Source organism: Carettochelys insculpta, chromosome 12 (genome assembly GCF_033958435.1).
Source record: "Carettochelys insculpta isolate YL-2023 chromosome 12, ASM3395843v1, whole genome shotgun sequence".
NCBI classification, from domain to species: Eukaryota; Metazoa; Chordata; order Testudines; family Carettochelyidae; genus Carettochelys; species Carettochelys insculpta.
Window position 1 is genome coordinate 33,813,207 of NC_134148.1, and position 12,135 is coordinate 33,825,341.

Sequence of the window (12,135 nt, forward strand, 5' to 3'; positions counted from 1 at the left end):
CTTAGTGGGGAAAATAGATTTCTGCTTAGCGCTGAGTTGTCTGCAAGTACTTTTGAGTGGATGCTTACTGGTTTTGAACAGTTATTTGGTTTAAAGCTACAGATAGATGAATCCCTTTGCATCCTATCCCATGGGTAAACTGGGCACGATAATACTTCTGTACCCCACAGATGGAAGTGAGGCTTAATATTTGTAAGATGCCTTGGGAGCCACATATACAAGCTGAGTTAGAAATGCAAATGTACATTATTCCCGAGAAGAAAGGCAGCACACCATGCAGGAATAGGAATAGAAGATGTAGGGGGCATGGAGATAATAAGAGAAGGAAGCAAAGAAAAGAGGCAGGGAAGAGGTCTTTTGTGACAATTCGTCAGCATGTTCTGTGCTACGGCTTTTTGCATTCCTTGGGCTGTTCTAAAGCTCTGATATTCTGAGTATGGCATACCAGAGATGTATCTGCTGTACCACAGCAGTTTTTATTCACTGAGTTTGAAGGCCTGCTTCATTCTTCTCTTCAGTGAGTTTAAGGATTATGCCTTTTCAGGTGTTGAAGCAGAGACCCAGGTTTGTTGCTTTGAAGAAACAGCCTTCTTACATTGGTGGAGAGAACCTGGAGCTCCGTGATTACCAGTTGGAGGGGCTTAACTGGCTTGCCCACTCATGGTGCAAGTATGTAATTCTCTTGTAATGCTGTAGTTTTGTTCAGGGTGGTAGCATTGACTTGTTCTTAGATGTAGTGAGCTGTATTTATTCCTGGTGTTTCCCTGTTACACCACTGTAGGATCTGACCCTATTGTTTTGATGTTTTGTATTTTTACCTGCCATGCTTCAGCACCTTTAAATCTCAGGATCTCAAACACTGTTGCCTGTGTCCAGCAAAAATGCCCAGGCCTTCTGATAAATGAGGAGGGAAAATTCTCTCTGTGGTGGGAGGGAGAGACCCATTGCTTCAGTATGAACATATGCACACGAAGCACCATATGACTGCATTGCTGTTTCTTGAGCACTGGAGAATTGGCAAATAGAGGCCTTTGTTAAAATGTGACTTGTAAGAGACAGAGAAAACAAAAGCATCTTTTGTTCTCTTTGCTCTGTGAGGGGTGGCGTGTGATATGCATGGGCAGGTGTTTTTCTCTGACTCAGTGTTTCAGAGACGGAATACTGTGTTTGATCCATTGGCCAACTCCAATGTGGCAAACCCTGTTTTTCTGATAATCAAAGGATAAACCTCTACCCCCCACCACCCCCGCTTGCTTGAGCCATCTCCTGTAGAAGAGGAGAGAGACAATTTGAAAAATGCTTGTCTAAATCTGTACCCTGACGTTTTTCTTTTGGCCTTGCATGTGCTTGCCAATCTCAGTGGCAAATTCAGTCCAAACTTTGACCGTGTCGCTCACAGGTGATTCTCTGTAGAGCAGTTCAGTCTGAATTGCTTTGGGATTTGTTTGGCAGTGTTTCAGTGACCTTTTGCAAAGCCTGTCTTTCATTTGCTGTCGTTACGTGTTGGCACTTAGTAAATTGATACAGCATGATATTAATTGCATCTTTATTTTTGTTTCTCCATCTTTCAGGAACAACAGTGTGATCTTGGCTGATGAAATGGGCTTGGGGAAGACCATCCAGACAATATCGTTCCTCTCCTATCTCTTCTATCAGCATCAGCTGTATGGCCCCTTTTTGATAGTGGTGCCCTTGTCTACACTGACCTCATGGCAGAGAGAGTTTGAAGTCTGGGCACCAGAGATTAATGTGGTCGTTTACATAGGAGACATGATGAGCAGAAACACGGTGTGTAAACAAGAGACAGGCGGGTGGGGGGAGAGCCTCACTCAGCAAGCAAATCTCGGTGCACTGTTCATATGTAACATATGGTTCAGTAGAGAGGTGAACTCTGGGTTGTGATGTTACAGCTGGTATAACTGCCATTTGGGCAGCTTAACTAGGTTACAGGCCTCGGCCTTCTGAATCCCTTAAAGAGCCTGTGTACAATGATTGTTTTATGGAGCAATGGAGGTGCAGACTGATAGGACTTCACTGGGCAATATAGAATCATAGAATACTGGAACTGGAAGGGACCTCAAGAGATCATGAGGTCCAGTACCCTGCACTCATGGCAGGTCCAAGCACCGTCCAGGTTATCCCGGTTAGATATTTATCTAATCTGTTCTTCAATATCTTCAGTATTGGAGATTCTACAACCACTCTGGTCAATTTATTCCAGGAATCAACCACCCTGACAATTAGGAAAATTTTCCTAATGTCCAACCTAAACTTTTCTTGCTGTAATCAAAGGAAGCCTCAGATTGTGACTAATAATGAGACAATATCAAATTAATTCAGATGATGGGAGGCTTAAATGGCCCAGAATATCTAGTTTAAATTACTGGCCATGCCGCAGAATGCTTCTCTGAGATTGGGTAAATGTCATGATCTCTGTGTCTCAGTTCCCCATCATCCATGAGGAGGATAATCCCTCCTCTCGCTCACCCTTTGTGTCTCCCCTCTGTAGAGCATGGATGCTTTGGGGAGCCTGTCTTTTACCGTACAGATGCAGCACTTAGTACAGTGGGGCCATATTCTTGATGGGGGGTGACCTGTAGGTACCACAGATGATGATAATGGAGAGTGTCCCTTTAATTCTGAAGTTTGCATCTGAACTGTTCTCTTCTCACCCAGATCCGTGAATATGAGTGGATTCATTCTCAGACTAAAAGGCTGAAGTTCAATGCACTTATCACAACGTACGAGATCCTCCTCAAAGATAAGGTGTGTAGTGGGCAAGAGATATTTTACGTAAACTTCCTGGTGCTGCATGGGTGGGGAAGCCTGTCTCCCAACCTGTGTGTCTTGCACTGTGTGCAGAGAACATCTGATGATGATCCAGAGCTATTTCATCCCCCACCATCACCCCTCTAGTGACTGAGAACACAAAGCTGCAACCCACCTTTATTTGATGTGCTTACAAAAACACAAAGTCTGGTATAAATATAGCATAGCAGTGGTATTGCTTATGATCCAACCTACTTACAAGGCATCTCTCACTGTGGTGTCTAAGTTAGCTGCACCTGTCTTGATTTGGGCTGTTAACATACCCAGTCAGACGAACAAAACTGTACAGTCCCTTGCTCCCTTCAGCTGTTTGATGTGGGGTTGGGAGGGTTGGGTGTTGGAACTGGGATAGTAGAATAAGGAATAATGCATATGGGAGAGCTGCTATCACATGGATTTTAGCTACCTGGAGTGTGACAGGCAACCCAACCAGTGAGTCACTGAATTCTATGAGAGAGTAGAGAATTGGAAAAAGGAAAGAAAACAGTGATCAGGAGGTCTTACTGCTGCATCCCCACAGGCAGATTAGCTGATCTGGCATTGATACTGCTGTAGCCCAGTGCATGCTGGAGCTTGTGAGCACAGCAGGGACTCTGCAATCCTGGAAGGTGAGGGGAGGATGGATTAAAGGAAGAGAAAAGTGGGGTGGGGAAGAAGTGTGCTTTTGGAATTTAAAAAGAGCAATTGATGTAAAGCCATCTATTTGCAGAAAATCCCTTAATATGTTTAACAGATATTTTGGAGCATAAATTTTCGTGAGCAAAGACCCGCTTTGTCAGATGCATGAGTGGGGAAGCGGGTCTTTGCCCACGAAAGCTGATGCTCCAAAATATCTGTTAGTCTATAAGGTGCCACAGGACTTCTTGTTGATTTTGAAGATACAGGCTAACACGGCCCCCTCTCTGACACTTAATAAGTTTGGGGAATTTCATAACATGTTCTCTTTTAAACACTTCTGCTCACCTGTGAGTGGAGCAAGAGTTGAAGGGCTGCGTCCCACAGGTGTGCCACCGAAGGCCGCGCGTCTTGGTCAAGCACAAAGGTGCTCACATACCACAGTGATGGGTGAAGTATAGGAGTCTGAATAGAACATCATGGTTGCAGTTGTTACAGTGCTAGATAGCTGACTTTAGGCCCACGGAGAAATTAATGTAAAACTCTTGCGGGACCCGTCTGATATGGTGTTCCCTTTTGGTTTTGTTTTTTGGTCCAGGCTGTTCTGGGCAGCATTAATTGGGCTTTTCTGGGCGTGGACGAAGCCCATCGGTTGAAGAATGATGACTCTCTGCTGTATAAAACTCTGATTGATTTCAAGTCCAACCACAGGCTCCTGATCACTGGGACCCCGCTTCAGAATTCTCTCAAAGAGCTCTGGTCACTGCTGCACTTTATCATGCCGGAGAAGTAAGCCTTCTTACTGTGTACTTCAACAGATACCAGCATGTGTTCATTGTGAAGCGGCATCTCTTGGCTAGATGTGGAGAACACAGGGACTGGGGCTTGCAAGATACAGAAAGAAGTGAGTGAAACTGAGCGGGTGAGAGTTAGGCGGGAACGCAGTGAAGAGGGAAAGTGGCAAGTACTGAGAGGTAAATGAATGGTGAAAAGATCTAAGCTGTGCTGGCAGCAGGTGGGTTGCGTAATGTAATGCACTGCCTCCATTTCTGTCTACTGGGAGGGCCCCAGCCAAAGAGCCAAATGCCTGTTTTAAGCAACCGTTCAGACCGTTTCCCAAGCTTGCGTTTAAAAAAAGCCAGTGAATGAGACAAGAAAATAATGGAGGGGGCGCAAAAAAAAAAAAAAGGCAAATTTCAAAACTGAAATAAAATCTGCTGGGCAGGTTTCTTTCCCTGGAGGGGTCTATGGAATGTACAAAAACTGCTGCCCTGGGAGCACTGATCAAAGACGGGCTTCTTGTGACATTAGTTGAGAAGGATCAATATGGAACCCCAAAGATCAAGGTGTAAAAAGCATTTTAAAATGCCCTAGTCCCCTTTTCAAAAGTGACTTGGGATCATAGAATCCTCAGTCTCATTGGCTTTCACTGATTTGAGGACTGGAGAGCCTTTGGCTATGTAATATACCTGCTGCAAAGATTGTAACCTGCTGGAGTAAGAACCTCTGACTTCTTCACATAGCGCAGGTACCTCCCTTGCTATTACTCCAAAGCGTGTTCTCTAGTCTCACTGGACCTTACCACTGTGGATGAATCTATAGCTTCATAGTGTCTGTTCTGTTGTCTAATTGCTCTTCTTGTTGGGAAACAGTTCCCTATATCCAGCCATCCTTCAGTTTGAAGCTGCTCCTTCTTGTAGTACATCAGAACTAAGCCTCATCTGAGACTTGTTCTCATATTTTTATGTTCTGTATTTTTCAGGATTTTACTTCAGGGTAATTTCCCTTGTAACCAGGGAATTATTAGTAGAGTCCTTGATAATAAAGGTTTAGTTTTAGTTGTTTCTTTTTTTCCCCCCCAAAATAAAATGTAACTCTTGGTATGAACGATAGATTTAACATACCATCTTCATTATTATCACCAGTCTCCAAAATTTTTTGTCGTGTATGGTAAGATGAAGACCCTAAGCCCACACAGCACAGGCCTGGTTTGAGGCACAAGGCTGAGCAACAATGGACAAAACATGGCTAAAAGCAAAGCCAAGCTGTGTGCAAGAGGCCAGCCTCTGCTGGCAGAACTTGGCACAGACAGGGCTGAAAGTACAAAACACTAATTGGAAATCAGCCTGGGTGCAGAACAATAACTGGTGCAGGTCATAAGTTGAAATCACAAGGTACCACCAGCTCATTTTAAAAAAAAAAAAAAAAAAAAAAGACCTTGATACCTACTACTCACAGATACAGACCCAGGCTCAGGAACGGGTCTAAAATGGCAGCATGATGGATAGAGATGATCAAACCACAATGTACAGGGTGATGGGTGATAACCTGACAAAATCAGAGGGTGGCAACCTGATTCGTCAGCAGTGAGGTGTCGTTTGTTTGTACCTGCATATAACATAATTTCTTGGCGGTGGGGGGTAAATGTCTTTGTCTGCTCTGGGGGGCAGTGGAATTCTGACTGATTGTGTCAGTCCATTGTGGCAGTACACGTGCGCAGTGGCTCAGGAGCGCCTACTTGACACCTTGTGTTGTACCTTGTTTGGCAATAAATCTGGGTGGGAACCTTCAATCCTTCTGTGTTCTGTGGGGAACAACCTGGGGCCTGCTGTGATTATTGGGCCTGTACGACTCTCTCTCTCTCTCTCTCTCTCTCTCCAACACACACACACATGCAGAGTTGCTGTAAAAAAATTTGCAACTATTTGCAGCCAACTGTGGTTGGTTTAGCCCTGCCTTCTGAAGACGGACATTTTCATTATTCCAGAGCTTCTCTTGCAGTCCCACATAAATTTCTGAAGGTTTCTTAAGTGTTGTTGCTTCTCCCAATGAAGTTAATTTCCCTTTTTCCCCAGAGACCGCTGTTCTACACCCTTTCTCAAAGAACTGAAGGCCATAACAGTGTTGGTCCTATAATCCCATTTTTGTTTCCTGAGGTAGGATATTAATTGTAGGTAAAAGAGGATCTGGCCCTTTGTTCCAGAGATCTAGATCATACCTGAAGGCAGCAACTTAGTGGTTTGAGCAAGGGACTAGGACACCACTGTGTATTGCAAGCTGTGTCACCAGTTTGTTTTATAAACTTGGGCAAGCCACTTAATCTCTCGTTTTACACTCCTATAAAATGGTGAGCACTTGCCTAGCTCACACTGTGAGGAATAAAGAACTTACAGGGCACTTTCAGGTCCTCAGCTGATTAGCACTGTGTCAGTGTAAACAGAACCGTGTGTAGGTAAGAGGCATTCTAACTCGCCTCTCCTAAATTGTACCACCAGGTTTGAGTTCTGGGAGGATTTTGAAGAGGACCATGGGAAGGGGAGAGAGAATGGCTATCAGAGCCTTCACAAAGTCCTGGAGCCCTTCCTTCTGCGCAGGGTGAAGAAGGATGTGGAGAAATCCCTACCGGCCAAAGTGGAGCAGATTCTCCGAGTGGAAATGTCTGCCCTGCAGAAGCAGTATTACAAGTAAGGCATTTGCTGAGCGAGCTACTGGTGGAAGTGGGTGTGGTGGATTCCTTCATTCTGTGTCTAGTAGGCATGGTTCTGTATCCCCGAGCTGTTATGGGATGCAGCATGAGTGGCAAGGGAGGCTTTCTGGTGAGAAGCAGAGCGAGGTACTATAGCATCTTGCCCACATGTTGCCTGTCCCTAGGGAGATGGCACAATTCACTCTCACTGGGTGGTTTGTTTTTTAAAGTACAGTGATGACATAATGGAGCATGTCATCATGCAGAGCGGAGACCAGGCTCTCTCATTTCTCTAGAGGTTCGCGTACAAATCTAGTGTAGTGCCTGATAATATTAAATGGCACCAAAGGAGGAGGGCTGGGATTTCAGGGGAAGAGTAAGCAAAGTTTCATGTCATAGAAAAGGAGATGGGGGAGAGATGACAAAACAGCTGCCCTGGTGTAATTATCTGCACTGCCCCTCTGGCTCCCCACAGTGAAAGAACAGGGCCTGACCTGAGGGTTTTGTTTCACTGCCTGCAGGTGGATTTTGACAAGAAACTACAAGGCTCTCTCAAAGGGGACAAGAGGAAGCACCTCTGGCTTCCTTAACATTGTGATGGAGCTGAAAAAGTGCTGCAACCACTGCTATCTCATTAAACCTCCGGAAGAAAACGAAAGGGAGACTGGCACGGAGATGCTGTTGGTGGGTAGTTTGACATGTCATTGGTTTCCTCAGTACTTCTCCCGCCTTCCTCTCTCCCTCCCAGAACAATACCTTATAAGCTGAGTTCCTGTAGCCTCTGTCCCCTGGATATGCCCCAGTCTCCTCCCCACAGCCAGCCTCTCAGTTAAGGGTAACCTTGTGAATGGTTAGATTGAAAGCGTAGAATCAAACGGTGGACATACAGCTTAAGGGCAGGCTATGATTGCTTGGTCTCTGTCGAGCGACCTCCACCATACAAAGCCCTGTGATGGGGTTGCAGTAATGCTGGGACAAACCTGCCTTGAACAACAAGAGCATGTTGGTCTGTGCAGTGCATACCGAGGCCTGGTGGGAAACATCCATTGGAATGATTGTTACTTCTTCAGTCTCTAATCAGGAGCAGTGGCAAGCTCATTCTCCTGGACAAACTGCTGACCAGGCTGCGTGAGAGGGGGAACAGAGTCCTTATCTTCTCCCAGATGGTGAGAATGCTGGACATCCTGGCGGAATACTTGACTATCAAGCACTACCCTTTCCAGGTGAGAAAGGTTAAGGGGTAAGCTCACCCTTGGGGTTCGCTTGAATGTTCAAATTGGGAAGTGCTGAGGGGGGCATACATGATCTAAGTGGGAACTGGGATGCTCCATTGTATTCCTGCTCCTCTTAAGTGCGGCTGAAGCCAAGAGCACAAGAGAGGGAGGTGCTTTCGTGATGTGAGTATTCATTCAGTGTGTGGGTATTGATCATTAAAGCTCTCAGTGGTTTGTGTTCTGGCTATCAGAGAGCTAGCCCTAGCTCCAAGCAATGTCTTTTGAGCAGATGTACTTTTGCTAAAAGACTCTAGGTGTGAATGTCTCAGGGTCTGATAGCATAGCAGTTCTGTCAGGGGGCTCGCAGCATTCCCTTGCTGGTGTGACAGAGCCATTCAAGCTAGGCTGTAAAACCTGTGTGTTCTGCCTCAGGTGAGTCAGCCGCCCTTGTATTTCTCTTGGGTTGATGGCGGTTCACCAGCCCACCCGCGCCTTGTTTGTAGAGAATTGTACATGCACCTGGCCGTTGCTGCTAGGAGTGTGTTTTAAACATGGAAAAGTACAATAAATAAAGCCCAGTCTTTGCAAAACATCTCTTCCTCCTCCAGGCATCTGCATCAGCCTTGATCCTTTGATAAGCTCCAGAGAGGACTGTAAATGCAGAGCTCCTGGCTGGGAGCCTGTAATGGGAGCTGAAGTGTCACCCACCGTGTGACTGCTGCCTAAGCATGCTCCCTGCCTCCCTCCCCCTCAACACAGCAGGTTAAAGCAGTGCAGTTATTTTTAATCAGCAGTTACTTTTAATGATTAAAAGCTCCAAGCTGAAGGTATGTAGGACAGGAGACTGTGGAGCTCCCAGAGCTTTGGGGCAGCAATTCCTCAGGGTTCCTTTACTTTCTTTTTCTTTTATCATTATTGTTGATCTTTCCAGCGCTTGGACGGCTCGATCAAAGGGGAGATCCGAAAGCAAGCACTGGATCACTTCAATGCTGATGGCTCTGAGGTACAACAGCCGGGGGTTCCTGCCTGAGGAAAAATCACCTCAGAAGGGAATGGGATGGGATGTCCGAGCTTGTGTGAGTTCACAGCTCAGCCGCACTGCCATTGGTGCAAGGGAGTGGGAGTATGGTGCTCTATGCAGCTCAGGCTGCGACTGAAGACATGGGAGCTGCATGTTTTGTATCTTGTGGCTGTCAGGGTCACTTATTAAATGCCCTGAAGCCTCCCAGATGCGGAAAGGAGGTCCTGAAAATCAGACTCAGAATCTTTCAAGGACTGCACCTTTTGGACTGGGAATGAAGGAATCACTTGATGACTTGTACAGGCTGCAGCATGTAGTCAGAGAAAAGTATCAGAGGAAAGACTGCCTGGAAGTGTAGGCAGGAAGTGGTGTCTGGCGGCAGCTGTGGAGGCCTGGAGACCAAACACCTTGCAGCTTTTAATCCCTCCCATCTGGGCTTGCTCCCTGGCTCACGCTGACCAGATGCGTACCACTTGTTTGCTTTGTGCTTCAGGCAAAAAAATTGGACTTTGCGGGGAAACCCAGAGCTCTGATTGTAAAGAACAAAAGGTGACAAGGCCAAGTGCCTGGGGTGAACAGGAAGCTTGGAAAAAATCAGACTGAAAAAAGTCTGCAGCTCAGATAGGAGAGCAAGGGAGCAGGAAGGGGCAGGGAGGGGAATAGGAGCTTTGTAGAGAACTCCAGAGAGGACTGCCCAGGGGAGGCTGGCCTGACCCTGTAATTTCAGCAGCCTGGCCTTGGTCCTGCTGCCTTGTGTGCCCAGGCAGTAATTTGCACAGTCTGTGGGAGGCTTTGTTTTGTGTGGGGCTGATCACCCTGCACAGGTGCCAGGGCAAGTACAGTGAAATGCCCGTATGTTTGCTGGCTGCCAGTGGGGAGCCCAACACACACCTTGGTACGACCTTCAGAAGCAAAAAGCCCAAGGTGCCCTTCCTGCTAAGCCGTGTGTGCTGCTGCCCACAGCGACACCTACTGGGCTGATCTGGAAGGAACACTCACCTCTTCAGCATCCTCACTCCTCTGCCACTAACTGTAACTCCCATTGCACATGCTGCCTTCTGTCAGCTGCACCCATCTGCAGTTCTAATGTGGCTTAAACCCAGGGAGCAATGAAGGCAGCCATGTGCCCGTGCCCGTCAGATGCAGACACCCACCAGTGTCTCCCAGCGTGCTGCAGGAAGAAGGAATACCCACCCCTTCTTCCTGCTGCACATTGGTCCACCTCTCTTGCTGTGCTGCTCAAATACCAAGTCCTCTGTCTTTCCCTTCCCCCTTTTGCTAGAGAAGAGAGGGGTCCTTCTCATGTACTGCCTCTGTTCTGAGCACCTCATTGTCCCAAACTCTTTTCACACTCTGCCTCTTTTCTCTGCCCTGTTATGACGACTCCAAACTTCCTCTGTCTTTAATAAACCCCCACCCCCAGACCTTTCCATTCTCCCTAACCTTTTCGTTTGGTTGCACCTTCCTCTTCCTTAACTTGGCCACATAAACACATGGGCCCTACACATGGGGACGCATGGGATATATCATAACCTGCTTTAGTTTACGGGCTGTTGCTCGTGTATGGGTTTTAAGCAGCCGAGATCATATCATGTGAGTTTTTACGCGTTTCTTGTGATTGTATGCAGGACTTCTGCTTCTTGCTGTCGACACGAGCTGGTGGACTGGGGATTAACCTGGCTTCTGCAGACACTGTGGTTATCTTTGACTCGGACTGGAACCCCCAGAATGACTTGCAGGCTCAGGCTCGGGCTCACAGAATTGGACAGAAGAAGCAGGTCAGGAGAGCAGCTGTGGATCCATTTTACTGTGTTTCTGTCCAGTCCTACACAGTAGCGCGTGCATCTGTGTCAGGACGCTGCAGAGCTAGGCGTGTTGGGGTTTTGTGGGCTCTGCAAATACATTCCTTCGTGTCTGATCTCAGGGGTCCTGCAGGTTCCTTGGTGACGCCGGGTAAGCAGGAAAGTTGAGATGCGAGAATAAATCAGCCCGGGTTTGCTGGAAATAGGACCTGGATTCTCTCAGTAGGCTTGTGAATCTGGGCTGGGAGTTGTCATTCATTAAACCAGGCAAATTTCACGTGGTTCTTAGTTAATAACTGAAATTGCCCACAACTCTGCACCAAGTGGGGGACACTGCGACAGTTCAGAGGCCTAAAAGCTTATTGATCGTTTCCAGCCTGGGGAGCCAGTTTGGGGCTTAGAGCAGGCCCGTGTTCCACTTGTAGTTTCGTTGCAAGTCTGTTGTGGTTTTTGTTTCTATAAATCTGCCTGCACACGTACACCCGCTGCTCTGTCTGAAACTCTTATTATGGACTCGGGGCAGGAATCAGTGGCTGAGGTTCTGTTGCTTGTGTTGTACAGGCAGCGAGTCTTAGATGGTCGTAAAGGTAATTCCTAGCCTTAAAATCTACGAACAGTACTTTTGAAAGGTGTCACTGAACCGCTGATCTAGAAAGCAGGCTGAAGATCTGTCAAGAGCAGCCTTTCCTGTGAGCTCAGTGGGTCTGGAAGTCTCTTGGGAATAGCTGTTCCCAGGGGGTAGTATGTTGTGGCTTAGAGGTTCAGATATACTATGCAGGATATATCTGCAAGAAGAGGTCATGTGGACAGGTTGTTGCTACCTTCTGATAGGTAGCACCAAGCGCACTGTAACTTAGGCAGGACTCTATGTTGTAGAAACACACAATAGCACTGCCTTTTTTTTTTTGCTTGCCCTTCAGGTGAACATTTACCGCTTAGTCACAAAGGGGACAGTGGAAGAGGAGATAATCGAAAGAGCCAAGAAAAAGATGGTGTTGGACCATCTGGTGATCCAGCGTATGGACACGACAGGCCGTACCGTGCTGGATAACAACTCTGGGAGATCCAAGTAAGTGTTTAAGTGGAGAGGAGAGCATCAGATGGAGTATGTGGGATACGCCATGCAGCTGTCATGGTGATCTGGGCAATCAGAGGACAGAGTAGCTGTCTAGCACAAAAAAGCTGATA

General features: G+C 46.9%; 1 protein-coding gene across 17 annotated transcripts in view; it reads left to right on the plus strand.

Moving 5' to 3' along the window:
• CHD2 (chromodomain helicase DNA binding protein 2) overlaps positions 1–12,135 on the plus strand; it is a 101,288-nt gene that overhangs the window by 64,412 nt on the left and 24,741 nt on the right. For all 17 annotated transcript variants that reach the window (XM_075006272.1, XM_075006266.1, XM_075006275.1 and 14 more), the window contains 10 exons: positions 545–669; positions 1,572–1,788; positions 2,677–2,766; positions 4,043–4,233; positions 6,720–6,908; positions 7,432–7,594; positions 7,981–8,133; positions 9,056–9,127; positions 10,774–10,923; positions 11,868–12,016. In XM_075006272.1, the coding sequence (XP_074862373.1) occupies positions 545–669; positions 1,572–1,788; positions 2,677–2,766; positions 4,043–4,233; positions 6,720–6,908; positions 7,432–7,594; positions 7,981–8,133; positions 9,056–9,127; positions 10,774–10,923; positions 11,868–12,016 (1,499 nt within the window). The remainder of the gene's footprint in view (positions 1–544; positions 670–1,571; positions 1,789–2,676; positions 2,767–4,042; positions 4,234–6,719; positions 6,909–7,431; positions 7,595–7,980; positions 8,134–9,055; positions 9,128–10,773; positions 10,924–11,867; positions 12,017–12,135) is intronic.